This window comes from Cladophialophora yegresii, assembly GCF_000585515.1.
Source record: "Cladophialophora yegresii CBS 114405 chromosome Unknown aczIN-supercont1.2, whole genome shotgun sequence".
NCBI classification, from domain to species: Eukaryota; Fungi; Ascomycota; class Eurotiomycetes; order Chaetothyriales; family Herpotrichiellaceae; genus Cladophialophora; species Cladophialophora yegresii.
Genome location: NW_006913046.1, coordinates 2,042,778 through 2,068,070, shown reverse-complemented (window position 1 = coordinate 2,068,070; position 25,293 = coordinate 2,042,778). Strand labels below are relative to the sequence as shown.

Genomic DNA, 25,293 nt, shown 5'->3' with positions numbered 1-25,293 from the left:
ACATCTCCCCCAAAGCCAGAAAAGTCTGTGCTACGTGCCACTGACATCTCAAGCTCTACTCGTCTTCACCTTCACCTCCCTCCGAGATGCAGCTCTTCACCCTAGCCTTCCTGCTCATTGCGCAGCTGGTATCCGGGCACTTCGAACTCACATATCCAAACTGGCGAGGCGATTCCTTCCTCCCGCCAGCATCGCAATACATGTTCCCATGTGAGTGCACCGATTTTTGCGTGACTATTGCGCTCCCACGCTGACCCCTCCGCGTTCCCTTCCAAGGCGCAAACGTCAATACCACAGACGCCTCCAATAACAACCGCACCTTGTGGCCACTGGACGGAGGCTCCCTGAAGATCGAGTTTCACCACTCATGGACCTACGTCGCCTTCAACCTCGGGCTCGGCTCAAACACCAACACGTTCAACATCTCGTTGAACCCGATGCTCTTGAACGAGACGGGCAACGGCACCATGTGCTTTCCGAAGTGGCGTCTGCCTGCCGACTTGAACATCGAGGACGGCACGGACGCCAGCTTGCAGATCATCACCATCGGGGATAGTGGGACGGCGCTGTATAACGTGAGTCACTCAATGCACTCATCCATCTGTTCTGCCGCGTAGCATCACACTTTCGGGTTATCACCACGTCGTCGTACGGAGTATTTCCTGTGTATACACATGGCTGACCGACGACACTTCACAGTGCGCGGACATTCGGTTCTCCGCGGACGCAACGCTCTTGAGCGAAGATCAGTGCCAGAACACCACGGGCCTCGAGTTATATCCACTCGTGCAGCAGCAGGCCGACGGGTCAATGGTGGGCGCGGCAGCAACGGTGACGGTGACTGCGAGTGCCGCGGGAGCTTCGGCGACCGGTGAGAGTGCTGCCATGGGCATGAGCGCGCCGGGGTTGAGTAGCCTTGCTTTGGGTGCGGCTCTCACCGCCGCGCTTCTATTGGGTTCATAATCTAGGTAGAGCTCTGGTTGAGGTAGTGTGGATGCAGTGAATCAGCGCTGAGAGGCAATGCATTTTCCTGGACTACTTAAGTACTTACTGTACCTGGAAGTTGAATTCAGACTTTTCAATCGTTACACTGTCGGTGTACGTACTCTAACCATCGTCAACAACAGACCAAGTGCAGGCATGCCCTATTGCCTTCACGATCGGACCACAAGTACATAGTGACAGCAGTCATAATAACCTCTGAAGTTTCGCCGAGAATCTCTCAACGTTGGATCGCCTCTGTTTTGGTTACATAGTATCCTCGGAGTACAGTAAGTACTTACTGTAACGCTGCCCACGTCGGTACACGTAATCAGAGATTGGAGCACGACAACCCGCCCCTAAAAGACAGAACTCGAGTCATATTTTACAGCATGGCACAGACTGCAGCACCTAGAATTCAAGTCCTTGTGTACGTCCTGTCTATGACAGTGCATTTAACGGGCAAGTGAGCAGCCGACTTTGCACTCTGGGATTCCAGAACTTTGAAGGAGAAGAATCGTGCACGCGGAGGAACTGCATCCGAATGACCTTGCTTAAAAACAAGTCCTCGCTACTATGTATGTACTTAACGTCACTTCATTCCCATCTCAATACACCATCAGAACCGCTTTGACACTATTGTAAGGTACTTACTTTATACTGACAACATTGAAATTTAAGGACTATATCGATACAGCATGAGAACAGCTTGAGAACAGCATCAGAACAGCATCAGACGCTCACCGGTACAGCTTTAAAACAGCACTGGATAAGATTCGAACCATGCATGTACTGGGGGAGCAGTCACTAAAAGTAGTACTAAGTACAGTACTTAGTACATTCACAGGCTGCAGTACATCCTGGTAGCACGCACTTCGGATTTCTCGCCGTGTCTGTTCTGGCCTACAGTTCGCGAAATGCAGTGCTTTGGCAGGCATGATTTTGATGTTGATGAGAGAAGCACCGGAAGGGGGCGATGGCGAGATCAACTCAGAAGTCGCGGTCAGGGCATGGGAAATTTAAGCTTACCACGTGATGCCAAGCCTTTAAGAACGCCCAGGAAATTGATGACCAATGATATAAGCTTTACTAAGCCTAACTTAGTAAATTTCGTAGCGCGTTATCACTCTTCGCGTCTAGTTACCCTAGTATAAGTAGTAGTATTCTTTACTTTACCCCTAGGATATCCGCTTAGTTTAGTCGACGAGTAAATACTAGTAGTATAGGAGTGAAATGAGTCAGCACCGCGTTAGAGTTACTAAGTAAGCTACAGCCACTTTCGATGCTTAGACCTTCCCTTCCTCCTGCGCTGCCAGCGTATTAAGCTAGTACTGAAATATACTTAGTATACTTATTTTAGGTACATACTATGTAGGATTGAGCTGTTGTCAAGTTAAGATCGAGCTGGTGTCGACCTAAGATTAAGAATCAAGCTAGGGTCATATTAAGATCAAGTTGAGATTACTGTAAGTTGAGATCGAGCTGAAGTCGAGCTTGTGTCGGGCTAGTGTCGAGCTGGAGTCGAGCTTATGTCGAGCTAGTGTCGGACTGCGATTAGGCTAGGATCGAGCTTACATCAAGTTGGGATGGAGCTGTGATCAAGTGGGGAGTAAGTTCGGATCAAGTTGGGATCAAGTTAGAACTGAGCTGTTGTCGAGCTAGAATCGAGCTAGATGTTTTCCCTCTCCCCTTTCCGTTGCAAAATGTAAAGCATAACAAAGGAACGCTAGTGTTGTTCTGAAACAGCTTTCAAGCCATAGCGCAGAATGTTGTGTATAGTACTACTAGTAGTTAGGGAGGATTCAACCTGATCCTCACGAAAAATGTGGATTCCTTATTTAGTATTGGGCTTGCTGGGTCTGGGAGCGCGGCTACATAGCACTTTTCTTCCAGTGACACTCTATTAGAGAGGGTAAGGTGAAGTTAAGGTCAAGTGTTGCTGTACTTACTTTCTGCCCTCACCTTAACATTAAGCGGCAGTTGTGGCGACGTATCAGGGTGCAGCTTCATCAATTTTGCTTGAACACTGCAAGTACTAACTCCGTACATTAAGTACTATGTACTAGTAACTACATAAGTAAGTACGTACTTAGTACTACATTACAACGGCCTCGGCACTTCGAGGATTTTCAAGAAGACTTCAAGTTTAATGTAGTTTAAGGACTCGAGAAAGCGTCGGAGCAGCATCAGAACAACATCTGATGCTTGTTTGACACAGCCTCGAAATGGTCTGCATGAGATTTAAAATACATGTACGTATGGTAATATTGAGGGTATGCAAATAGCAGTACATACATATACTATACCATTCACGGCATGTTTTATCGCTTCATGATCGATAGATCAGCTGGAATCAAACCATTCCTCCCTAACCTTGTGGATTGTTCCCGTCCTTTCCAGAACCTTAGCAGCATTGCCGCAGCGGCGGGTTCCACAGCCGTGACGTTTCTGGCGACGTGAATCTCCTTGTTACTGTTCCAGACATTTCTGAGACCACGGAGCTCTTCGAAGGGTACGCTCTGCGCCGAAAGCCATTTTATGCGGCAAGGCTGAGTGCAGATCGTCAGGTTTGAGGACACTGAGTTTGAGTCCAGGCTCGGTGGGTCGATCGAATCTGGCGACGAGATGGGAAATTGCAACGGGTATGAGCCATCTGCGGTGGAGGGACTTCTCGGGCAATGCGGTGATGACGACGCGTGCCATATGATCTTCCTTCTCTGGGGCTCGTAGGAAATCGATCCGGTTGTGACAGACGTGTCACAGGACGAAAGTGACGGCCTCCGTGAAGTGGGCTCCGATTGCGAATCGCTGCCAGACTCTGTCAACTCGGTGTCGTACGGTTCCTGCGCTGGGTGCGCCGGAAAGAGATTTCCGTTTGCAGATGGGGTGGGGCGTTCTTCATCTGAGATTTCGGCCCGCATCGTTGCATAGCCGAAGAAGCGACCAGAACCATTCACCGAAAAGATCAGGTAGACCTTGCTGGCTGTCTGAAAGGCGTTATTCAGTCGTTCGACATGCCGCTTGGGAACGTGCCAAAGCCCAGATGCGAGACTTTGGTAAAGAGTCTCGAGTGAATAGCTTTTCAGGATGTAGTACTTCTCCTTTCCGTATTGAGAGCTATCTGCTTCGGGGAAGTGCAACATCTCCTCCACTTTATGCCGTAGGGTGCTTGGTGCATCACTGGATATCGATATCGATTGGCTTGGACGTCCTGAGTCGAGACCATAGTTGACCTTGGTTGATCTGCTGGAGCCGTTCTGACGGATACGACAGTCCAGTCGTTTTCCATCCAAGAGGTGATATGCCGCCTGCTGTATGGCGAGCATGCGAGCTGAATCGGTTCGGAAATTGACGAATGCGTATCTCGCATCGGGGTTATAGGAGATGCTGAGCAAGTCGTGTTGTGATGGCATTGCGTTGGAGAAATAGTCTCTGAGACGCATGACGGTGGTGTTCGACGGGATGTTGCCGACCCATAGGGCATTTTCACCTCGACCTGTTGGGCCATTCGGAGGGGATGAGGTTTGGGGCGAAGCTGGAAAGTTGTTAATTGCTGTTGCTGGTAAGGGAAAAAGAATCTCTGTTGTTACGACTAACCTCTTTGGAAGTCGTAAGGATGCATGGTCGGCAGCAATGAAGCAGCAGCGAGCAGGGAGAGTTAACTGTGTTGGCGACCTGTCCTGTCAATCGTGGATGCGGTCGAGGCGTTGAAGCCCCAGGGAGATGGACCGGCCCATTATATCGCTATCCATGTCCGTTCGAGAATGTAGAGCCGTGGATGTGCGCCTAGCTGAAAGGAGGTTTGTACGAGCATGATGACCAGCCAATACCAGCGAAATGCCGTCTCCCTCAAGAGGGCTCAAGCTATTACCAGGTCGGTAGCTAAGCTTGCCATATGGCTAGGTTCAGCAAGTCTCACAAATGAGAGAGTGGCCAAGAACATGCGCACGGAAATGTGCTCAAGCCGCGCCTGCAGTTTACTGTGTAACATAAAATCCCGAGCTGCCTCACTCGGAAATATGCTCATACCGGCCACCCGCTGTTCGGCCGCGACGCGTCATTGGACCGACAAGCCAACAGTCCTCTGGTCCTGCACGGGCAGTGGTGATTCGCGATGGCCGAACTTTCTTCTTTCTTTGGGCGATATTCATTCTTTCAGGCATGCGTAATGAGCAAGTTATTCCACGCCGGAATTTCTAGAAAAGCAGGTGTTCGGTCGAGGAAGGTTTTGGCATTTGGTGGAAAATCAACGATGTGTTTATATGTACGTGTGCTTGGCAGTAGCGGTACGGCAGAGCAAACCCTGAAGATGTGTACTTACAGCTCGCAAGCCTCGCTAAAAGATTCCTTGGAGCTTCTAACCAAGTCGCCCGAAACTCAATAATGCCTGCCGTCAAGTCACTTTATCTCCGACATGAACGCTCGGATGTCGACGCCAGGCAATGACGCGCTCACGAGTACTGGATTTACTGACGCGTTCAGGAACATTTTGCGCCTGGGCGGGGGATGGGGCAATGTTAGGTTAGTGCTGAAACGAACCCGAGTCGGTCTGGTTGATCTGATCGGATTCTCCCTACAGCGGTCCAGGAATCTTGTAAGTGGCACCTGCCGGCAGCTGGTCGATTGCAGCGAACCGATGCACATCTGTCTCGCATCGATAGAACACCATGCTGGGTGGCGGAAAGTGCTTACATTTCCCATATACGCAGCATGACGCGCGTCATTGTCTCCGGGGGTGTCGCGTCGATAGTCATGGGAATGAGTGGTGCGTCTCTGGGAGCCTTGATCTTCGATACTGCCACGATCCCATTCATCGTGTCGGCAAGTGCGGGGTTCGTTCTAGGCGTATGGGGTTTCTACCGTGACGCCGTGCGCAAGTCTCTTCGAGCGGTGGAGAGGTTCCCACAGCTGCTGCAATTGCACCTGGATGGAAATTTCCCACATCGTGGATTTGATACTTGGGAGACGGGCAGATTCAGATCTGCTACCTTCAGCAAGAGTTGGATCTTGCAAAGCATGTTGATTGCAAGCTGGATGACGGCAAACCGGGCAATCGAGGTGCGTATGCCCGCGCAGTATTGCCCCGTCCCTGCTGAGCCCAGCGACCGCTTCCCGGTCGGTATCATGGTGGCGTCGCTAACTAGGGCTTTTCTGGAACAGCGAATCTACGAGGCCGAGGAAGAACGCATTCTCCTTCCCTTCACAGCGGGCGCGGAAACTCTGGAGGCGCCACTGGAAAAGACCTGATTTCAGGTGATTCAGAACCGAAGCCTTAGCCCAGCGTTCTGGCCAGTCATGCTTTGTATAGTATGAGGATACATGGCACTGTACAACCCCTGCGAGGGAGTCTCCGCAGCTCTTGCATCGGGACGTTCTGGTGCCACCTCTCGATGATGCTCCACACCCTGGCTCAAGTTGTCAGTTTCTACCCGCGCTTGCCTGAGCGCTGGGCCAATTTTGAAATCAGATCTGCGGAAATTCACATTGTATCTTGAAGCAACTGCTGAACTGGGTTAGACAAGTAGCTCGGTTCTTGTGCGCCTTCGACACACTTCCTTGAATCTGTGCGCTTATGCCGGCGAACGGAGATACTTTTACGACCTCCTGCCACGTGTCAAACGCCGCAATCGCTGATGATTCCCATCGACAGCATATCGGTGATTCGGGTTGGCGTTGAGTGATCGACGCGCTCACCGAGCAAACACACAGCCACAGGGGGAAGTATCCTGACAGCTGTGAACACCTGGGAGGGAAGAGACGCCAGAATCCTCTGTAGCGACAACGACCCATGGAGCTGTACGACAGGGTCCGGCGTCAAAGGGCCCGTGTCGCCGTGTATTGAACAAGTTGCAACCGGTGGGTAGTCCCCCACGTGTTCAGCCAAAGAATATGCCATGTTGCGAAGCAATGCTCGGAACCTCGATCGAACTGTCTGTGGCTGGGGTACGATCACGAAGAATCATGGCATCCCACGGATGGTACTTCGTAGGGACGAGTTCCTGGCGGTCCTTTGAAGATGTGAATGATGAGATGCCGAGGGAACAAGGATCACCATTCGCAATCATGCCCAACTTAGGGCGGTAACATTGGTGTTCAATGGTGTTATCAGCTGGTGCGCTTGTTCCTCAATGCCTGGTCAGTTTGCCTTGACTCATCTGTCACCGAGCGCAACGAATGTGGTAAGAGATGGTGCTGTCGCAGCCGACAAGTTGACAACCCGCAGAATAAAACAGCTTCCTACACGCCTCAGTAAGTTACTGTTGGACTCAATGTGAACCTCAGACCCTCCACCTTGTGGTCACATCACCTGAGTGACAGAGTCAGCGAGTCAATGCCCTGTGAAGGCGCAAGCGCGCGCACTGCCTCCGACAGGTAAAAGCTCTGGCTCCTTCATAGGTAGTTATACTCACTACCCGACTGTCTCATCATTTCCCGGATCCAAGTGGTTGTGAGCTCTGTCTTCGACAACACTTAGGTTGACGCAACTAAGTTCAGACCCAAGATGTCGAGTTTATCTGACTCCGATGTCACGGTTCTCACGGCAAACAATTACGTCCCATGGGCACGCAATTTCCGTGCGGTTGCACAAGAAAAGGACGTCTGGATGCTGTTCACCGGAGATGAGCCCATCCTTCCAAAGCCCGACTTCGAAGCCATGCTGGAGGAAGCAACGGACAAAGACGGGCACGCAGGCATACTGTTTCTGCAGATCACTTACAAGATGAAGTTGAGGATTGGGCCGACAATCGTAGACGCGTCCGACTCGCTAAATCACTTCTGGCCAGCTCGGTCGATCCAGTCATCCGATATGAAATCACTGGTATGACGCCAAACCAGGCATATGTATACCTCCAGGAGACATACAAATTCGACAACGTACGCGCCCGCAAGATCGCCGAAGAGAACCTTGCGAATCTTACCTTCAGCCCTTCCGAACCTGCTATGACCTTCGTCAACAAGGTCCGCATCCTTCAACGGGACATCAGAGACGCCGAGGGTAATTGCACCAACGCCATGGTCATGTACACGATCACTCGAAGTCTCCCTAAGGATCGTTTCGCTGACTTCCTTACCAGCATCAATATCATCAAAGACATGCCAAAGGCCAAAGAGGTGACCATGTCCGAATTCATGGGGCGTCTCGTGTTCGCCGAAGCCGTTCCTCCGAAGGTCGCTAGCTCTACCGAAGGTTGACAAGGAGAGAGACAAAGAGGAAGAAAAGCGAGACAAGTGTGCTGAGTCCGGGAAGTGTGGTCATACAGCCGAGAAGTGTTGGATCACTCGTCCGGAACTGCGGGAAAATGGCGAGAGAGAATGAGACAACACCAGCAACACGTCCGAAGCCAAGACAAACGACAAGGGCAAAGCGAATGAACACAAATATGCTGCTTGCGACGTCTTCGACTTAGCCGCGGCAAACCGCCTCCTCAACGACCAATTACAAGGGAAAGAAACCCTCTGGTGACCTAAGTCAGTCATCACCATCCCCAGCAGAATACGACACAGTTTGTCAGGGTAACGGAGTGGGAGATCTGTTGACAACGGGACTGGCGTACTGTCCATGAGGCACCCATGTACTACTTTGAGGGCCTCATCGGCCTTCATGTGATACTGCCGATGGAGAGTCTTGGGATGATGACAAATTAGAGTTCGTCAAATGGGACACTCACGATTTTGTGTAAGTAGCTCTCTGCCCGCAGTCCAACCAGGGAACCCGCTCCCCTGCGATGAGGTCGATGTCTCTCATGTTGATGGGAGCATCAAGAAACCATGGCATGGGTTGGTCACAGATAAAATGTAATGCCATTTCCAGTACTGGTGTGTCATTTTGGCTGATGGCTTGTCAAGCCAAGGGTGGAAGTGACAATCCGAGGTGTCGAGCGACGAGAAGGGAGCCGTCTGTGACGAGAGAAAGCAGTGTAAGATGAAACGCGTTGAGCTGCCTGCTGGCAGAAGTTAGCAGGTTTTTCTTCTCCGAGTGATATGTTGCTGGGCTGCAATTGAAATATTGACAGGTGGCCGGCCTCAGGTCTGGCATTCACACCTCACCTGCCTTTGACGGTTGAACCAACGCAATGAGCAGACTGATGATGCTGAGAGGGTAGGAAATCGGTTCGGAACCCATCCTGTAATTGTTCTCGGATTACTCCAAACTCACCTGGAAGAATTTGAAAGAGCTCGAAGGACGGGCAGAGGGCGTCAGACTATGCTAGCCTAATTGACAATTGCAGTGTCTTCAGCAGAACGAGGTTGTTTGGCATGAGTTCGAGAGAGTGTCCCTGTGGGATCGGCTGAAACGTTTCTCATCATAGGAAAATGACTTGACCCGGCCTCGCTCTAGCCTGTGAAGGAACCACCACTAAACGCCCTCCCATTGATTCCTTTGTCCTCGGGACACATCTGCCTTACAAGAAAGTCAGCAAGAGTCACCGCTTCTTGTCACATCAACAGCGCCGCGACTGCCAGCTATCCAGGCTTTTATTCGAGACAAGGTGGGCAGTCCCAGTCCTCAAGCTGACAACTCCCGGCTCCGCCACTGGCTTTCAAGTACACAGAGTCAGCCCAAGTGGGCGTAGCCAGTCTGATTTCTATCGTCGTAATGATTGTGGATGATTCGTACAAGCGGGTTCAACATAAGCCATATTGGACGCAAGTAGATTCGACGTCTCTTGGTGCCACTGACCAGTTACAATGCACTACGTCACGAGCACAAGCTGGATATGTGAGCCGGATAAGCTCCAACTGGTGCAACCGACCGCCTATCAGCCCGATCCATTAACCCCAGACGCCTAGAAAGGCGGGGGCGGGGCTTTCTTAGGTACTGTACGAGCAGGTAGGTTTAGGTTCCTAGAAGCCATGAGCATGTGAATGTACACAGTACTGTACGAGCCACAGAGCTACTGTGTACCTTACGTAGTGACTCGAGCTCTCCCTTTCCCACTCGACCGTTTGTAATCTCCTTCATATTAGCCATTCATCCGTCCAATACCCCAGCGTGCCATCTACATACGCGTATCTACCCTACTACCATACCCGTCTCCCATCACTTCGAGACTCAAAGTCGTGCATCATCACCTCGTCACATCCCCAGTCGACCCGACCACGCACGGCATCACCATGTCTTCTCCCACCTGGCAAGACCGCCGCTTCATGTTCCCCGCGGGCAAAGAAGTCCACCAAGGCTCCACCCGCCGCATGTCCGCGTCCTCTGCCTCGTCCGCGACCGCCGAATCCCCCGTCCTGACGAACGCCACCCCTGCCGCCGCCGCAGGGGCGGGAACGGACGCCACGCCAGCTCTGCCCGAGTACCCCGTCGTGGACAAGAAGGTGCTCTCCAACCCGGACGCCTGGGGTGGGGACAGACGTTTCATGGGCAGAGCCGGGAAAGAGGTGCGCCAACCGGCCAGACGCCCTAGCGGGACGAGCGCCGCGAGGCCGGAGGTCGTGCCGAAGAGCAGTTCTCCGCCGGCGACCAACGCGGGAGGGGGGCTCGCCGCGGCCATTGCCGGCAGGAGACGCGTGAGTGTAGAACGTGGCTGCAAGCCTGTTGCCCTTATCCCCCTCGTTCCTATCTGCTTTGACGCTTTGATTGCTCCGCGAGCTAACTTGTCCGGGCTGTGCCGCGATATAGTCCTCCGCCTCTCAGGGCGGTGTCTTCTCCGGCCTCATGGCGAACCGAAGCAGCCACGAAGAGCGTCGGCAGTCGTGGGACGACATGAAACAACCAGGGGGTTCGTTCGGGGGGTTCCTCTCGAATTTGGTGTCGTCCAAGCCTGCCGAGAAGAAGTAATGTACTAGTACCGGGTACTGTAAAGAAGCACGAGATAATGAGTGACTTGGGATATGCGCGTGGTAAGGGGGCCACAAGGGGGTCAATTCTATCCAGGATGTTACCTTGATCTCGGGGTGATGGCATGAGCCGAGCATACGCATGGGGTGATGGAGCCCCTTGTTCCGCACGGATATCGCGGCAAAGGTGTGTGAGCGCGGAGAGATGAGATTGTGATCTGTCCAACAGCGGATCGGCGGGGTATGCCCGCTCCATTGAACGAAACTGTATTCCAATGTACAGGGCGATTGATCTTACTTCTCCCAAGTCCATATCCTTCTTCGTTCCTGGCCCGAGTGCTTTGCTGTCATCCCGAATCCTGGCCAATTATTGACGTTGCGAAGAGACTGGGCAAGCTATAGGGAGAGAGGAAATGGGTTATATGAGACCGTCGTGCGCATTGCAATCTGGAACCGACCTTCTTCACCGGCTTGCATGAAATGCCCAAGGCCATTCTCGAGGCGAGCATCAAAAGGATGACTGATTATTCACTCTCGGATCGTGCCATCAGGTTTTCCCCTCCATGGAAATCTGCTTCCGTTGTCGTGGATACAGCTCTTTTCACCCCACTGAGGTATTTCCACAGGCTCTTCGCAGGCCAGCTGCAGGCGGAGGCGGAGGCAGAGGCTCAAATCTCCGAAACAACCAGATAGGAGGAACATCATGTACTCACGTCCGGAGGCTCGAAGTTCTTCGTATGGTTTGCTTCGCTCAACTAATCTGAGCATCAAGCTACAAACCAGCTACGTTGGGTAATCTCTGTGGAATTGAACGAGTAGCTACCCCGATCATGACTCCACCATGGCTCGTCTGCCCAGAATTGCATTACATGGAATTGCGGTCACCGCCGCCTGGCGAGCGGGGGACTTGCTGAACCTGCTCGACCTCCTCACTTATCATTCACTTACTCATTCTTGACGACGACTTTCTCCTCGGGAGTCTGATGACCACTCGTCTCGTCGACTTCGGCAATCTGTCCATGGATGGCGGGGCGTCTCTTGCCCGTCACGTCCAAGAAGATGGACTTCACGGTATGGCCCATGGTTTTCCGGCCTTGCCAGAGCGGGAACAAGCCCACGGCGAAGGTACTACAGAAGAGCCAGAGGATGCCGACTACGACCCAACCTGTTCCCGTGAACAAAAATCAGTAACGTAGAAACCAGAACGTGATGATAGGAAGGTCACAGAAGGGAAGACATGAATGACGTGACATAACGTGACGTGACATACCGGTAAAGAACTTCTTCGAGAAGATATAGCCCGTCCCGTACAAGGGCATGGGCCAGAGCACGAGCAGAGCAATGGTCATGAAGCCGGTCAAACTCCTGGAGATGACGGCGGCTTTGTTCAACTTGGTCTGCTCGGCGGCTTCTTGCTCGGCAGTGCGGGCTGCGATCTCGCGTTGGATCTCCGTGTCGACGCTGGCGCGGCGGATGATCTCGGAGTCGTCGCCCTTGCGGATCGCACGCATGGACTCCCAGTCGTAGTTCTGGCGGCCGAACGCATACGTAAGGATGGGGACGAAGATAATGGGGCTGAGCAGGGCGGTCACGTTCCCAGCCAACATGGGGTTGTTGGAGCCGGTGCAATCGACGTTGAGGACGCCGCAGTCATGCTTCGCGGTCACGAGCCAGGCGATAATCGCGCAGATGAAGCCCAGGACCGGCGCGCCTGCCGCGGCTTGCCAGTTCTGGTCCTTCCACATGAGGGCCAGCGTTGCTGGAATCACGGCACTGGAGATGATACAGCCCTGGAGGCATTGATCAGTGCGGGCGCGTGACTCTGAGGAGGGGAAGAACTCACCATGAGGAGATACAGATAGCCCATCGAAACACCGGCGTAGAACAAGCCTGTCGAAAAAGAGGCAAGGCAAATGGCGTAGACGACACAAGCGGCGTGGGACATTCGGATCAGGAACTTTCCAGAGGCCTTTGGGTTGATATAGGTCTGGTAGATGTCGTACGTCCAGATTGAGGATACCGCAATGAGTTCAGCCGAAGATGCAGATGTGACGGCCATGAAGACCAACAGCAACGTCGCAGCAGCGCCGCCTTTCCCCAAAAGCGCCACGGCGGCGTAAGGCAGGACCAGTCCAGCACTAACATCAGCGTGGGACATGCGCTCGGGATAAGTTGGGAAGACCGGGTTGTTCTCAAGGGCCAGTGCCGCAAGACCCATGGTTGTAGCGCAGAGCCATGGGATCGCGAACCACGAGAGACCCCCCATAACATACCCTGGTAAAGCATCGACGGGTGAAGCCGCGATGGCCTTGTTATAATATCCGTTGTCCAAAAAGACGGTTCCGAAATTCCCAACTATATTGATGACGAAGAAGATGGCCCCTTCATGGCTGCGCATTGTGAGATAGCTGCCGTCCTTGTTGCCAGACACAGGATGTCGTTCCGCGGCGGCCACCAGTAACTCCCAGACTTTGCCCGGGGAGCCCGCGACCTCGTTGGTAGCATACGCGGAGAACGCGAACACAAAGATAATGACGAGAATGATCACCGTGTGAACATAATCCGTCAAAAATGTCGCCTTAATGCCGCCGAACATTGTGTATAGAACGACACCAATTGGCAGGAGAAAGCAACCTGCTGCGGTGGGGACGCCACAAAGAGCACTCGCTACAGCGCTGCCGCCAGTCAACAACATGGCAGTGACGAGAATGTTAGTCATGAGGCCGAAGACAAGGAAGACGATATGCGTGACGACGCCATATCTCGCCTTGATGACCTCCAGGAAGGTGTGCGCGTTAGGGGCGCGGCGCTTCAATCTAAAGCGATGTGAGCGCATCCCACAACCCGGATGTCGATGCTACTCACTCTATGGCCAGTGTTGCAAAGAGCAGGATCTGAACAGTCGCGCCTGAAGCATACCAGAATGGGCCGGAGACACCATAGGAATCTGCCAGTGTCAGCATCCACGACATTATCGGGAAAAGCGCGGACTGGAGGCGTCCTGCACAAGCTGAAGCGCGCTTAGGAAGTACTCACAGGCAACGCCAGAGGACTGGAGCAAAGTGGCAGCCCATGTCCAGCTCGATACCACAGCAGCAGCCACTAGACCTGATTTGACTGTCCGGCCTGCTGTTGAGAACTCTTCGGAGGTTTGGACCTAGAACATTCGTAGATTAGCAAATGAACGTTGTTGTACACAGACATCCCTTACCTCGCCGTGGTACCTCTTCAAGGCCCAGGTGGTCCCAATCATACCGAGGGCAAAGGCAAACCCAAGCCCAAGGATGATGCCATAGCCGAAGCCCTTGGACAGAGGCACAAGAGCGGCACCCGCCGTATCTGACATGTTGAAGATCTTGGTCAAGGTTGTGGAGAGGCTCTTGCCAGAGGATGAAGAAACGGGGAGTCCTGGTCGCAAGGTCGGGAAGTGACTTCCTGGCGCGATTTATATTGGGCACGCGGGCTCTCGTCTTGGTGATGCTGGACAGAGCTCAAGAAAAAGAAAAGACAGGTGTCCGGGTTCGTGGGGAGCTTGCATCTCGTCTGGGAGTGCCAGGGCACGCGATACTGGAGACGAAAATTTGCAAATCGATGCCGTTCCCATAACGGCATACTGAACGATAATTCTGGCTCCATGTTCCTATGCACGACGAAGCAGGGTGTCGGAGGCAGGTGGGTCTGCGCAAAGCAGCATCGCTGGCATGGAGGTAATCTGTTGATATCAAAGTCGTTAGCTAACTGGAAGCATTGATAAGCAAGACAGCTGTGTCCACGAGATATGCAGGGCTGGTTGGAGGGTCGATCATCCGTTGGTGGAGAGAAGCAGCACCAGTGGTTGGCAGCAGGCTTGGACAACTTGGGCTGGCCTTATCAGAGCCAAGAGGCGTGGTGGTTGGCCGTGCTCGACGCCATCGGCCATCTCCTTCGAGTTCTCCGTCTTTCTCATGTGTTTCAAGCTTGTCATAGCTTTGCTTTTCCACTTCCGCCGCCAACAGCAAATTGATCTTGAGTAACATGCTCTGCTCGCCCCTATCAGAGAAGACTTCTCCAGCTTTTCAGTGATTAGGTGAGTCTCTGCTCAACATCGGGGTGGGCTCTATTTGTCACACCCATATCACCCCGGGACGGGGTAACGGGGAAATCCTGACAGGCTAGAGGATGTCGAACAGAGCCTGTGACTGTTCCCGTATATCTGAGCACATTATCGTCTCTTAATTCAGCACGATGGGCTGCTGGAGAAAAGCCTCTGCCTTTTCAGATCTAGTCTCAGCAGACGTGTGCCAGTGTCCAGATTGTTTTTGAGCAGCTGACCTATCCTCGTACTTTTGCAGGGTTCTGAATCTGCGCAAGATATCAAACTAATCTTGATTGGATGATCTTGCAGGGGCCCTGTTTGCGCTGTCTCTGGTGCAGTAGTTCGCGCGAGCGTCGAACGCACTGGCGCTCAGAACCCAAGGCTGAGATGACAGGGCCAACCACGTTGGTAGGCATGTCGTTACTGGGGGGTTGAAGACGGCAGCGCCTGGTCACCATCCCCAAGCCCGTCCTATCCATATGGACCGATCTTGAAGCGAGCTCCGGCCCATGCAACAGGGTCCACGTCCCTCAGTTCGACTAGCTGAGAGCACACCGCGCTGCTGCTTGTCTAGGAGGAATGGGTCAGTTGTGCTTAGTCTTCGATCCTTTCCTCCCAACTGTTCCTCGTCCTTGAATCCATGCCCCCATTTCTTGGCTCGCTTAAGAAGTTCTCACAGATGCGGCGCCGAGATGAGTACCCGGGCACTGAGGGGAAGCGAAGCGCCATCTGCTCGGACGGGCACGAAGGACGTTCTCCATAGTGTTCTAAGCAGACTTTGCCGCAGGTTTATTCGGCACGTGTGTCTCCTGCATTCAGACCACATGGGCCTGCAGATCCTTGTGCTCAGGAGGCAGATCGTCGTTCCCCCGTCGTCGAAGGTATGTTGCTTCCTCAGGTCTGACACAGACAATGTTGCGTGTCCTCAGCATCCTCTCTTAGGCTAGCAGCTGCTCGCATTCGCACAAGAAGAGCCAGGCTCAGTCCAAAGCACATGGCGCCACAGACTGACCCGCAATCGACGGCTGGGGTGTGGGAGTCTCCAGGTGAGATCGAATCAGGCAGTGGCCTGACCATTCCGTCCTTCGACTCATGCTTTCCAGAGACCATGGCAAACTGCTGAATGGTCAAGAGGCGGTGTCCTTATTGTCGCATGTGTGACTCGCTTCATTACCGCCACCTCTTGACATGTCGCTGGAGCCGGACGGTCATGAGCGCACTCGCTAGTATGTGCGTAGCTTTGCCGATGAACAAGGCACGATTGAAGGGCTACTGGAGGCTGGAAAGGCTCTGACAGGTGTTGACAAGACGAAAGGGACGTTTGGATTGTGGTGGAGATCTCTTATTGGCTAAGATGTTGAACTGAGCGTCTGGGTTCAGATTATACCGGCCAACTTCGAGTGTTCGGAGGACTCGGTGAGCTAGCAACAGATGTCAGTCATAGCCAAAAGGCAGTGTGTAGTAATTTGTATGCGGTCAGGAGCCGAGGTGGGATCAATTTTCGCATAATAGGCAATCCAGCCAGTCTTCATGGTTGGTAGGCGGAGACTCAGAGGTTCAGAGGGTTCATACATTGCTGACCGAGGAGAGCGCCCGAGCTCACCCTTTTCGCGGAGCATAGTTCTGGATCACTTCGCCAGCATCAGACTCGGCGGATGCGTGTGGCCGCACCCTTGCTGGTTGAGGTATTCTTTCGCGCGGGCAGAGCTATCTCTAATCCTGTTTGTTGGTGTGGACAACCTTGGTGGACTCGAAGACCATGGCCACCGCAAGTGACAGGGGCTTGGATCCTCGAAACCGGTACAGTTGCTCGGGACTGCTGGCCAAGGCATGGTAAGCGTCGGAACATGTTTGCACGTCAGATCATGTGCTTGAGCGAATGGCGGAGATGAAAGCTTCCCTCACGGCTTTTCGCATAAGGACCAGGCAGTGTTACAGATGTCAAGGGTAACAGCTCGTTGGAGGAGTAGTGAAGAGGAAGAACAAAGTCGTAGACAGTCCACTGTTTGCACGAGACTAGAGGGGAGATCTCCTGATGACTGACAAAGCTTCTGTGGCCATGAAGAACTCGCCTGTTTACTCGACCTTGAATGCCGTCTGCAACAATATAACCGCCTTCCAAGACAGATCGCCAACGTTTCGCCAATTGAGACTTGTCCAGCATCGAGAAGTTACTCGCTCGAACCTGTATTCACTGTCAACCCGGTCACATCACGCTCACGGCTCGGAAGGTACATTCAGCCTGTAGAGGACACACAGATGGTCAAGTCCAGATGAATCAATCCGCATGTCTACCAGGAAACGAAGCAGCAGATCAGTCGACACGTACAAGGTCCCTTAGATCAGAAACAACGAGCAATCGCGGTGTGTAACCCGAGGATATGTATTGACCTGTATTTCTCGTGCAATAAACTCCTAAGATTACAATGCGTGACCCTCAGCTGATGGGTTGTAGGCACTCTGTTCCAGCTTCTCAATGGTCATGGTGAGGTTCGCCGTGGTAGCCAACAATCTTCAGCCGCCCAAGCATTTCGCCCACAGTGAAAAAGCCCAAGACTTCGGCGAAGATGATCCCAGCAGTGGTAAGCTGCTTGCGATTGACGTTGCGGATGCTGCTTAACACAGCGTCGGGGTTGATGGAGCTAGTCATAGAGCTCGCGCTTGAGGTAATAGATCGAGGATTCCGAAGGACGTTCATGACAGGCTGGAAGTAGGATTGAAATTGAGCCATGGGACTGAGGCGTTGTCAGTGAGGGGTTCTTGCATGTTTCCGGATAAGAACTCACGGAGGAGCCATTTGTTGACCTCTGAAAACAATTCTTGCCAGTTCCAACCCGACACGACTATAGTAGACAGTAGGTGGTATTAATGCTACCAAGAGGTCAGTTCCCAGCCTGCGCAATCAAGTTCAGGTATCTGCAGCATACATTCAACAAAAGAAATCAATCTTCCCGTTCGCCCGCCAACCTTGCTCAGAGCATTGTATGCGGATGAGCCAACCCTAGAAATCGAGGAGCCGGCGGAGCTTTGGACTCTGGTAAGACCTTCCGACGCCTTTGACACGGCTTGCTTCCCGCTGTCTTGTGCCTTTGAAGCGGTTTCTGAGGCGGTGGAAGCTTGTCGGAAATTGTTGCGACGCAGGAGAAATCTGGGTTGCCGCAGGAGGACACGAGCAGCAGGAGCTGCCGACATGGCTGATGAAGCTCCTCGAAGGACGCAAGACGCGGAGGAGGAGAGTTGGCAGTGCTAGCGAGGACAAAACAGGCCTGTTCGTGCTGCTCAGGCGTCGTCGCGGTGATTGAGAATTGGACGTTAAGGTGTTGAAAAAGGACTGCAACTACCTCACTGGTCCGGAAAATTTCACGGCCCGAGCTCCTTATTGGTCGTTGCTCGGTACCTGATGTGTGTCGGCACGGCTGGGAAAAACTCTCCTTTGCATTCAATCTCAACTCACTCTCACTTCCGATGTTCCCCCCATGGCATCCGGATCTAGATATAGCTTGAGCGACAGGAATCATGACCATTCGGACGGATAGCTGGACGAGGCCATCGCTCATAACATAATCCAAAGCCAGGAGCCCGTGCCATACCCATAATGGAACTCGCCCAGGGATTCTATTCTTGTTACTTTCACCCATCACACCGGCCACATCAACCTCTGATCTCCGCCACAGCAAACGTGCTCCTTGAGTACCTCGTGCATACGTAGATGGTACGGTCTACAACGGTTTATTCGCTGCCTTGCGTTCGGTGGACAAGGCGGTGCCAGCATTCCGGGTACTTGCTAAACCTGAAACAGCCTGTTTGGGGCCTAAACTGCTCCGTCCGCCTTCCCCGGTCACCACTTGCTTCATCGCTTCCGGAACCCCCAGCCCCTGCAGCAGATCTCTCAAGTTCGTCCGAACGCGATCTTCTTTCGAAATTTCTGTAGATGCCTTCCACGCTCGTGCTCACGTTCTTGCTGTAGAGATGTGATCATGAGAAAACATTCTCCATGTACGGCGGTTTGTTGGCTGGCGTTCTTTTCGGGTGGTCGCTTCTTTGTGTCGCTGCGAGTCGATTGTGCCTAGCGGCGTTGAAGCGGGATACCTACTTGTCTTTGTGCTTCAATCGCCGAAAGCCTATGACTTTTATCATCGTTGGCCTGTTGGCCTGAAATCAAACTCTTTCGATTTGACCTCAGCTCCTTCGTGGCTTGACTCGCTGCCGTTCCGCAAAAACAGACACCCCAAGCTGCGGTGTGGGCGACCGCATTAAGCGCAATATGACAACCAAGGCTCAACCTCCCTTTTCCCATCATCGCTTGCCTCCAGGGAGACAAGCAGCATATCCGCCACGGAGGTCGCTGAAGCAGAGCCTCAAAGATGTTTTCTGCCGGACATTGCGGAAGTCATCCGGCCATTCAGACACAGTAGGATCTGGAATCTTGAGACGAGCCGAATCGACTAGGCCCTATTTTCCCTCGACGACGACTTTCTCTTCATCCACAGACCGGCTGAGCAGCCACAACAGTCTCGAGGAATACACCGTTTCTCGTGCGATCCCTAATCGATTCCAGTCACCAACTCACCGGACGTCAATCCGATCACCCGCTCGCCAGTCACTTCTGCCAGCGACGAGCCTCAGCCAATTTGATCTTCACCACGCTTACCTTCATCCTTCGACTGTCGCTCAACGAGCCATCCATGATGCCGTGTCGCCCAGCGTCATGTCATTTACGAGCCGGCAAGCCAGCGTAGGCAGCTTTTCGACTCTATCCACGGCACCGAGCATTTCCACGCTACGCATCCAGGACTCGCGCCAATCGCTCGCTGCGGTGCCGGCCTCGGTGACTTGGAATGACACTTCGCAAACAAAACCCAGTAGGGGACGGACCAACCATGTCTCATGGCTGCACTCTCCCACCGCAAGTTCCGTTTCGGTGGCTGAGGCCGCGATTACTTCGGACAAAGGGAGCCCAACACAGGACCAGACGGGCATCCGATCGGTTGAACATTTCAGGTCATTTTGCATTCTCGACACAGCTGTGTCCGGGTGTCCTGTAGTGGCCACCTCCCGAGAACTCTGCTACATTTTTGAGATTGGTGAACACTTCTTTCTCAATAATACCGAGTGTGAGGGTGCGTCAATGGACATTGTAACCGGACAGGACGCAGCGGGAGATCCAATAACGCACCTCGTTTTGTTCACACCTCTTATCATCCCAAGCAGCGGTCGCAGTCGGTTCATGCTTGCATGTCTGGTTGAAGTCACGAAATTCATCAACGACACAGCGTCGCTACCAGAGTTCGACCAGGAACTCGAGTCTTCAATCATAGAGAGCGAGGTGCAGACACCGTCGCAGGAAAGGAACATCCGTGACTGGCATACCCCCGGCTATAAACTCTCCGCGGACCATCTGCTTGGAGGATGTTTATTACCTGACGATCGGGAACCCATGCTGCGATCCTCCGCGAATTATGGAGAGCTGCCGGAGGATATCTGGCTAAACTTGGCAAGCGAAGAGAAGAAGAGAAGACCGGCACCCAGAAACACATCGAGATCGACACCGAAGATCAACCATACCCCAAGATCCAACGCATCACAGGCATCAACGACCAGCAGTACTGTCGACGACGCTTTGGACGAATTCATGAGCGGCCTGCAAGATTTGTACTCGGAGTTCTTCCTGTTAGGCAAATCGCCTCTCGACGAGACCTGCTTTGAGATCTGCAACGTTTCGCCCTTGTTATACCAGTCCAAGGAGTACATCAATGGTCATCTTTCATGTACCGACAGACAGCGAATGGCTGAGTTAAGCAGTGCCCTGGCTCAAGGATCGCCTTTCAATATGCTAGTCAAATGGGGGTTGCAGGGGGGAGAAAAGCGGCTATACTGTAGTCCGATGTACACAGCAAACTCCATCACCTGGATCTGCTTCCTTGTGGACCATCAAATGCCCCTGCTATGGTGAGATAATCCGGCCAGCTGGAGCTCTTCTCCCGGGCCGAAACGAGGCCGAAGTATCACGATGTTGCCCTCGGGCAGTTGAAGCTGTGTCCTTGCAGTGCGGTGGCAATGTACGATAAACAAAAAAAGGTGGCCGCCAAGGGTCGCCACCAATCAACTCAGCAGGACGGTTGCTTCAACTCACTCTGGGGTCTTGATCACCGCAACACCCCGGGCGCGCTTCTGAATCGCGAAGGCGAGTGAGACAAATGAGGGTGCGACGTGAGGAGGACGGAAGTGACTATCGGGTTGATCATAGAAGGGCCGAGAATTTAGCCATGACGGCACCGGGTCGCAAATTTGGAGAGGAGATGGCCGATCCTGGGCGTCCACGGCTGGCCTTGCTATTGTTGGTCTTGGAGCCCTTTCTAGGCGGCTTCTAGCGGCATTCGGCAGTGGGATGACCTGGCAGCCAGGCCAGAAACCGGCCTTCGCCCCTTCTGTCATCGGAGGCGCCCCTAGGGGTCCGCATGTCACGCCAACGTCTAACAGTTGCCGGACTCAGGAACGCTCACCCGATCGCCCCTTGAATCATCCGGGACTAGTCACGCAACGTGGCGTGGCTTGGCTCCAATTCTTTCGCTCACACTCTCGCTCATCTCGAGACTTGTGCGCTTTCGATTGCACGATGGCACCATGGAACAAGCGAGCAACCCACACGCCAGTGGGGTCCTTGGGTCCCCCCTCACCCTTCTTCCGCAACTTTGGTCCACTCCGCCCCCAAACCGGTATTCGAGGGCCGTCTTGACGTTCAGGGCGGCTTCGAGCCGGCGGGTGATACTCCAGTCTCACTCAGTGGCACTCCACTCAAGAGTGAAAGAAAAAAGGCATGGTTTGGCGCTCATGCTCGACATTTAAACTTCTCCACGGTTCGTCGCGTCTGTTCGAACCCGTTCTGCCACTTCTTCTGGGACTGACTTTGCCTAAGGAGGGGAATAATCGTGACAAGACGTACGGGTACCGGTGACATAAAATTGGCCGAGTCGAACAATCGACCGTTTCGTACTCGTACTTCTACCACGACTTCACTTTTCGGTGCTACATTCTTACTGCTTCGGCATCTTGAACGACCTGACTCTCTCAACCCTCGCACCCAACCCGCCAAAACCTAATTCGACAAAATGTTCAACGAGAACTTCTCTTTCGGGTCGACCCCAAACCCGACAGCGCTCCAATTCAGCATCGAAGAATGTACCTCAGCAGACATCTCACCACTGACATCGCGTTGCTCAACACCACATTCCTCGGACGGACCATTAGCGCGTCGCGATTCCAGATTCGACACATACAGGTCTGCACCTCGACATGCTTCCGTCACAGCCCTGACCGCACAACTGCAATCGCACGCACTGAACGACATGGAGATGCGATCACCCTCGCCGCCGCCTATTGACATGGCATCACCTTCGGACTTGTCGTCGACAACGGAGGACGAAGGTTACTGCGAAGGTGCAGACACGCCGACCACGACGGTGTCTGATTTCTCGTACGACTCGAGCGAAATCGATCCGACGCTATGGGACTTGTCCATGTCGGATGCGATGGTCGCCACATCATCACCCCGACCTTCTCTATCGCTGGAAGCCCAGGCCATGTCATCATACACGATGCGTCGCCGCCAGCGACAAGCCTTGGTGCGTCTTCAATGCCTCGTTTCGCGAACACCAGACCTAGCTATGCTCATCGAGGAATGCCATCCGTCGTCGCTCCCGTTCGAGACGGGGATATTGAAAGCGTATGGGTCATCGAGGGGAAGGACAGACTCGTCAAGCGGTGTCTCGGGGCTGGGGATCTGTGGAAGTGGGTCGAATTCAGGGCGGATCGAGAAGGAACGGACGACATCCTTAGCGGCGAGCAGGAAATCGCCCCGAATGAGAAAGCGAACCAGCTGAGCAGGTTGCAGTTGTTATGGATGTGAACGATTGTACGATACCCAAAGAGCGATTTAGTACGAATCATCAAAGAAGATATATGATATGGCTTCGAACGTGGTCAACCGAGTTACAACCACACCATCAATTCTGAGCATTTGACGCAGTAGACACGCGCACAATTTCCCATCTGACAACCAACAGCTGACAGCCCCAAAAAGCTAGCGACACATCAAATACAGGCATCCGCAGAGATGCGAACCACAGAAGGGCGGCTTGAATGGAAGGCGTGGGTCTGCACGCAGGGGTTATCACCGGACATGGTCTTTCAACGTACGCATTCAACCTTCAACCCAGACACACGATGATCGCAAGGCCGCGCAGGGAGCTTGATGTATGCATTCGACGTTGTGTGCACTTCGCTTCTCGATCTCCTTCCGCCAAACCCATAAAGCACCAAGCACCGGGCAGGCTGGATCATCGGACTCGAGCTTGAACCACGCGGCTGCATTTCCATGCATCTTACGCAAAATCACCACGCTTATGGCACTCGGGTCTCTTACCGAATCTAATCCACTCCCGTGTTACGGTGCTGCCTTGTAGTCCCCCAGGTGAGGGAACTAGGACGGCAGTCTTCGTCCTTTTGATATTGTCGGGAAGAGATCAAGACATTCAACAACGTCAATGATGCGGTTAGAGACGTGTCTACCGCCTGACATCCCATTCCCCACAAATGCGCGCAAGGACTCCCCATGGAGGCAGTGCACACACACACACACACAACCCCACGGCCAGATCTTTTCAAATATGTGGGATCATTGTGCGAGTGCTTCATCGTCTCCAGAAGCAGTCGGTGCCGGGAGTCAGGACAATAGCATCAGGACAATAGCATAATTCCGGCCGTGGACCCCGCTCGTTCCTATCACAGAACGCACCATGTTCCGGACGTCGACAAGTTGTGTAGATGGCGTACGCAATATGTCTTGTGTAGCAGGCGTGATGCGTCGGTTGTGACATGGTTATGTACAGTGTGGACTCCATTGGCATGGGGCTGGCTCGGCCTCGGACCCCGTCTCATTTACATATTAGTGGGACGGCTCGTTGGGATGCCACAGCAGCGCAAAGTCTCCGTCATCCAAACTCCTCTGTTGTTCGTTGTTCCAGTCCGTCAACATTGAAAGCATTGCAGTAATATGCATGACTGACGTACCCTGCCTGTACGTTATCCTCTTGACACCACCCGCACAGGAGAAGGAGCTCGTAACAATAGCAAGTGTCTAGGCACTCAAGCACATAATACCGCGTACTGCGCACGCGAACACGTACCGAGTCATATCCCGAAACGATTGTCACTTGATGTGTCAGAGTGCATACAGTACCGGAAATCGGGGCTATCATGCAAACCCAGAAGTCCATCTTTCATCACGGCCACGTTTCGCTAGATCGGAACTAGCTAGTACCATCCCTGGTACAATACAGTGTTAAAACTTGGACCATCGCGTGCCGTGCCATGCAGCTTGCGGGTTAGGCCTGCCTGCCTGCCTGGCTTGCTCGCTGACTGACTCGTCATGCGTGCATACAGTACTCGTACTCGCAGCCTGGCTTGCTCGCATCTTTCTTCTCCACAGCTCAAAGTCGTGCACCTCTTGAAAAATATTGCAAAGAAAAGCAGATAGAGGGGAAAGGTCACAGGTTGCTTATGCGGGACGGCCGGACAGAGAATCCCATCAGTCATGCTCATTGAGTAAAGTATGCGTATGTACTTGAGCAGAAGCTTTTCCAACTTCCAAGCCGACGGGCAGAAAAGAAAAGAAAAGAAAAGAAAAGAAGAAAAACACAGAGTCCAAGACCTGCGCCGCGCGGACGGGGTGGTACAGTAGCTAAACTAACCGATTAAGTGGGGAGAAAAGAAACAAACCCCGAAGCAATACGAGTTACTGTAAATGCAGAGATGAGATGCGACAGGCAAGAACAGTAGGGGCGGAGTCGTGGTTGCTGTGTTCTGCCATTCATTCACCCACCGTCGGGTGAGCATCCTTTTCACTCCGTGCGTACATGATTACCTAGGTACGTATTCGGTACTTGACGGCTAGAGTTGTCTTGAGAGCACAAGGGCCCCAACGATGGGCCGGCCGTGTATACTGACGTATTGTCAATTACATGCATGCATATGTAGACCCAAGTCATCCTTTACGCGTGCTGCTCAGCTGGAGTATTGACTTCTGAGCTCGAGTCCTTGACCAACGTCGAGGATATGTAGCATGCACAGCAGCCGTCGCCCATTTCGTCTCGCCGGCGCGGCGGCCTCTGGTATCTGGAACGAATTTACCGCAAAGTACTCCGTACTCCGTCCCGTTCGCCGGAAGGAACCGCAACAGCGACTTTTTCCCAACACGGAGCTACATAGGAGAGCGGCACGGAGACGGACCCGCCCGTATGAGCGCAAATCTCCGAGGTCATGGAGAGAAGCCCACATAACAATGTTGTGGAAGAGGAAAGACCTCGCTTGTCCGGGTCCTGGACCGATCTGTTCTGCATCTGCGACTCGATTGCCAGAATGCTGGCGAGGCTGACGAGTGGGACAGACTG

The 25,293-nt window shown here is 53.1% G+C and overlaps 9 protein-coding genes across 9 annotated transcripts; 6 read left to right on the top strand and 3 right to left on the bottom strand.

The window, feature by feature from the left end:
* Positions 1–86: 86 nt before the first annotated feature.
* A1O7_02671 (uncharacterized protein) lies at positions 87–963 on the top strand (the record flags this gene model as incomplete). The annotated part of the gene is made up of 3 exons (XM_007756702.1): positions 87–210; positions 277–575; positions 700–963. 3 exons carry the CDS (start codon positions 87–89, stop codon positions 961–963), a joined length of 687 nt encoding a protein of 228 aa, XP_007754892.1.
* A 2,339-nt stretch (positions 964–3,302) lies between these two features.
* A1O7_02670 (uncharacterized protein) lies at positions 3,303–4,603 on the bottom strand (the record flags this gene model as incomplete). The annotated part of the gene is made up of 2 exons (XM_007756701.1): positions 3,303–4,516; positions 4,579–4,603. 2 exons carry the CDS (start codon positions 4,601–4,603, stop codon positions 3,303–3,305), a joined length of 1,239 nt encoding a protein of 412 aa, XP_007754891.1.
* Positions 4,604–5,691: 1,088 nt separating this feature from the next.
* Positions 5,692–6,228, top strand: A1O7_02669 (uncharacterized protein; the record flags this gene model as incomplete). Its single annotated transcript, XM_007756700.1, has 1 exon — positions 5,692–6,228. The coding sequence occupies one exon, from the start codon at positions 5,692–5,694 to the stop codon at positions 6,226–6,228; it is 537 nt and encodes a 178-aa protein (XP_007754890.1).
* Positions 6,229–7,483: 1,255 nt separating this feature from the next.
* Positions 7,484–8,175, top strand: A1O7_02668 (uncharacterized protein; the record flags this gene model as incomplete). Its single annotated transcript, XM_007756699.1, has 2 exons — positions 7,484–7,707; positions 7,767–8,175. 2 exons carry the CDS (start codon positions 7,484–7,486, stop codon positions 8,173–8,175), a joined length of 633 nt encoding a protein of 210 aa, XP_007754889.1.
* A 1,923-nt stretch (positions 8,176–10,098) lies between these two features.
* Positions 10,099–10,771, top strand: A1O7_02667 (uncharacterized protein; the record flags this gene model as incomplete). The annotated part of the gene is made up of 2 exons (XM_007756698.1): positions 10,099–10,500; positions 10,613–10,771. 2 exons carry the CDS (start codon positions 10,099–10,101, stop codon positions 10,769–10,771), a joined length of 561 nt encoding a protein of 186 aa, XP_007754888.1.
* A 943-nt stretch (positions 10,772–11,714) lies between these two features.
* On the bottom strand, positions 11,715–14,116 carry A1O7_02666 (uncharacterized protein; the record flags this gene model as incomplete). The annotated part of the gene is made up of 6 exons (XM_007756697.1): positions 11,715–11,935; positions 12,041–12,560; positions 12,614–13,586; positions 13,636–13,717; positions 13,807–13,927; positions 13,982–14,116. The coding sequence occupies 6 exons, from the start codon at positions 14,114–14,116 to the stop codon at positions 11,715–11,717; spliced, it is 2,052 nt and encodes a 683-aa protein (XP_007754887.1).
* A 3,202-nt stretch (positions 14,117–17,318) lies between these two features.
* Positions 17,319–18,037, bottom strand: A1O7_02665 (uncharacterized protein; the record flags this gene model as incomplete). Its single annotated transcript, XM_007756696.1, has 3 exons — positions 17,319–17,580; positions 17,632–17,716; positions 17,773–18,037. 3 exons carry the CDS (start codon positions 18,035–18,037, stop codon positions 17,319–17,321), a joined length of 612 nt encoding a protein of 203 aa, XP_007754886.1.
* Positions 18,038–19,973: 1,936 nt separating this feature from the next.
* On the top strand, positions 19,974–20,798 carry A1O7_02664 (uncharacterized protein; the record flags this gene model as incomplete). Its single annotated transcript, XM_007756695.1, has 1 exon — positions 19,974–20,798. One exon carries the CDS (start codon positions 19,974–19,976, stop codon positions 20,796–20,798), a length of 825 nt encoding a protein of 274 aa, XP_007754885.1.
* A 1,156-nt stretch (positions 20,799–21,954) lies between these two features.
* On the top strand, positions 21,955–22,548 carry A1O7_02663 (uncharacterized protein). The gene has a single exon (XM_007756694.1). The coding sequence runs from the start codon at positions 22,023–22,025 to the stop codon at positions 22,224–22,226; it is 204 nt and encodes a 67-aa protein (XP_007754884.1). The 5' UTR covers positions 21,955–22,022; the 3' UTR covers positions 22,227–22,548.
* Positions 22,549–25,293: the final 2,745 nt, after the last annotated feature.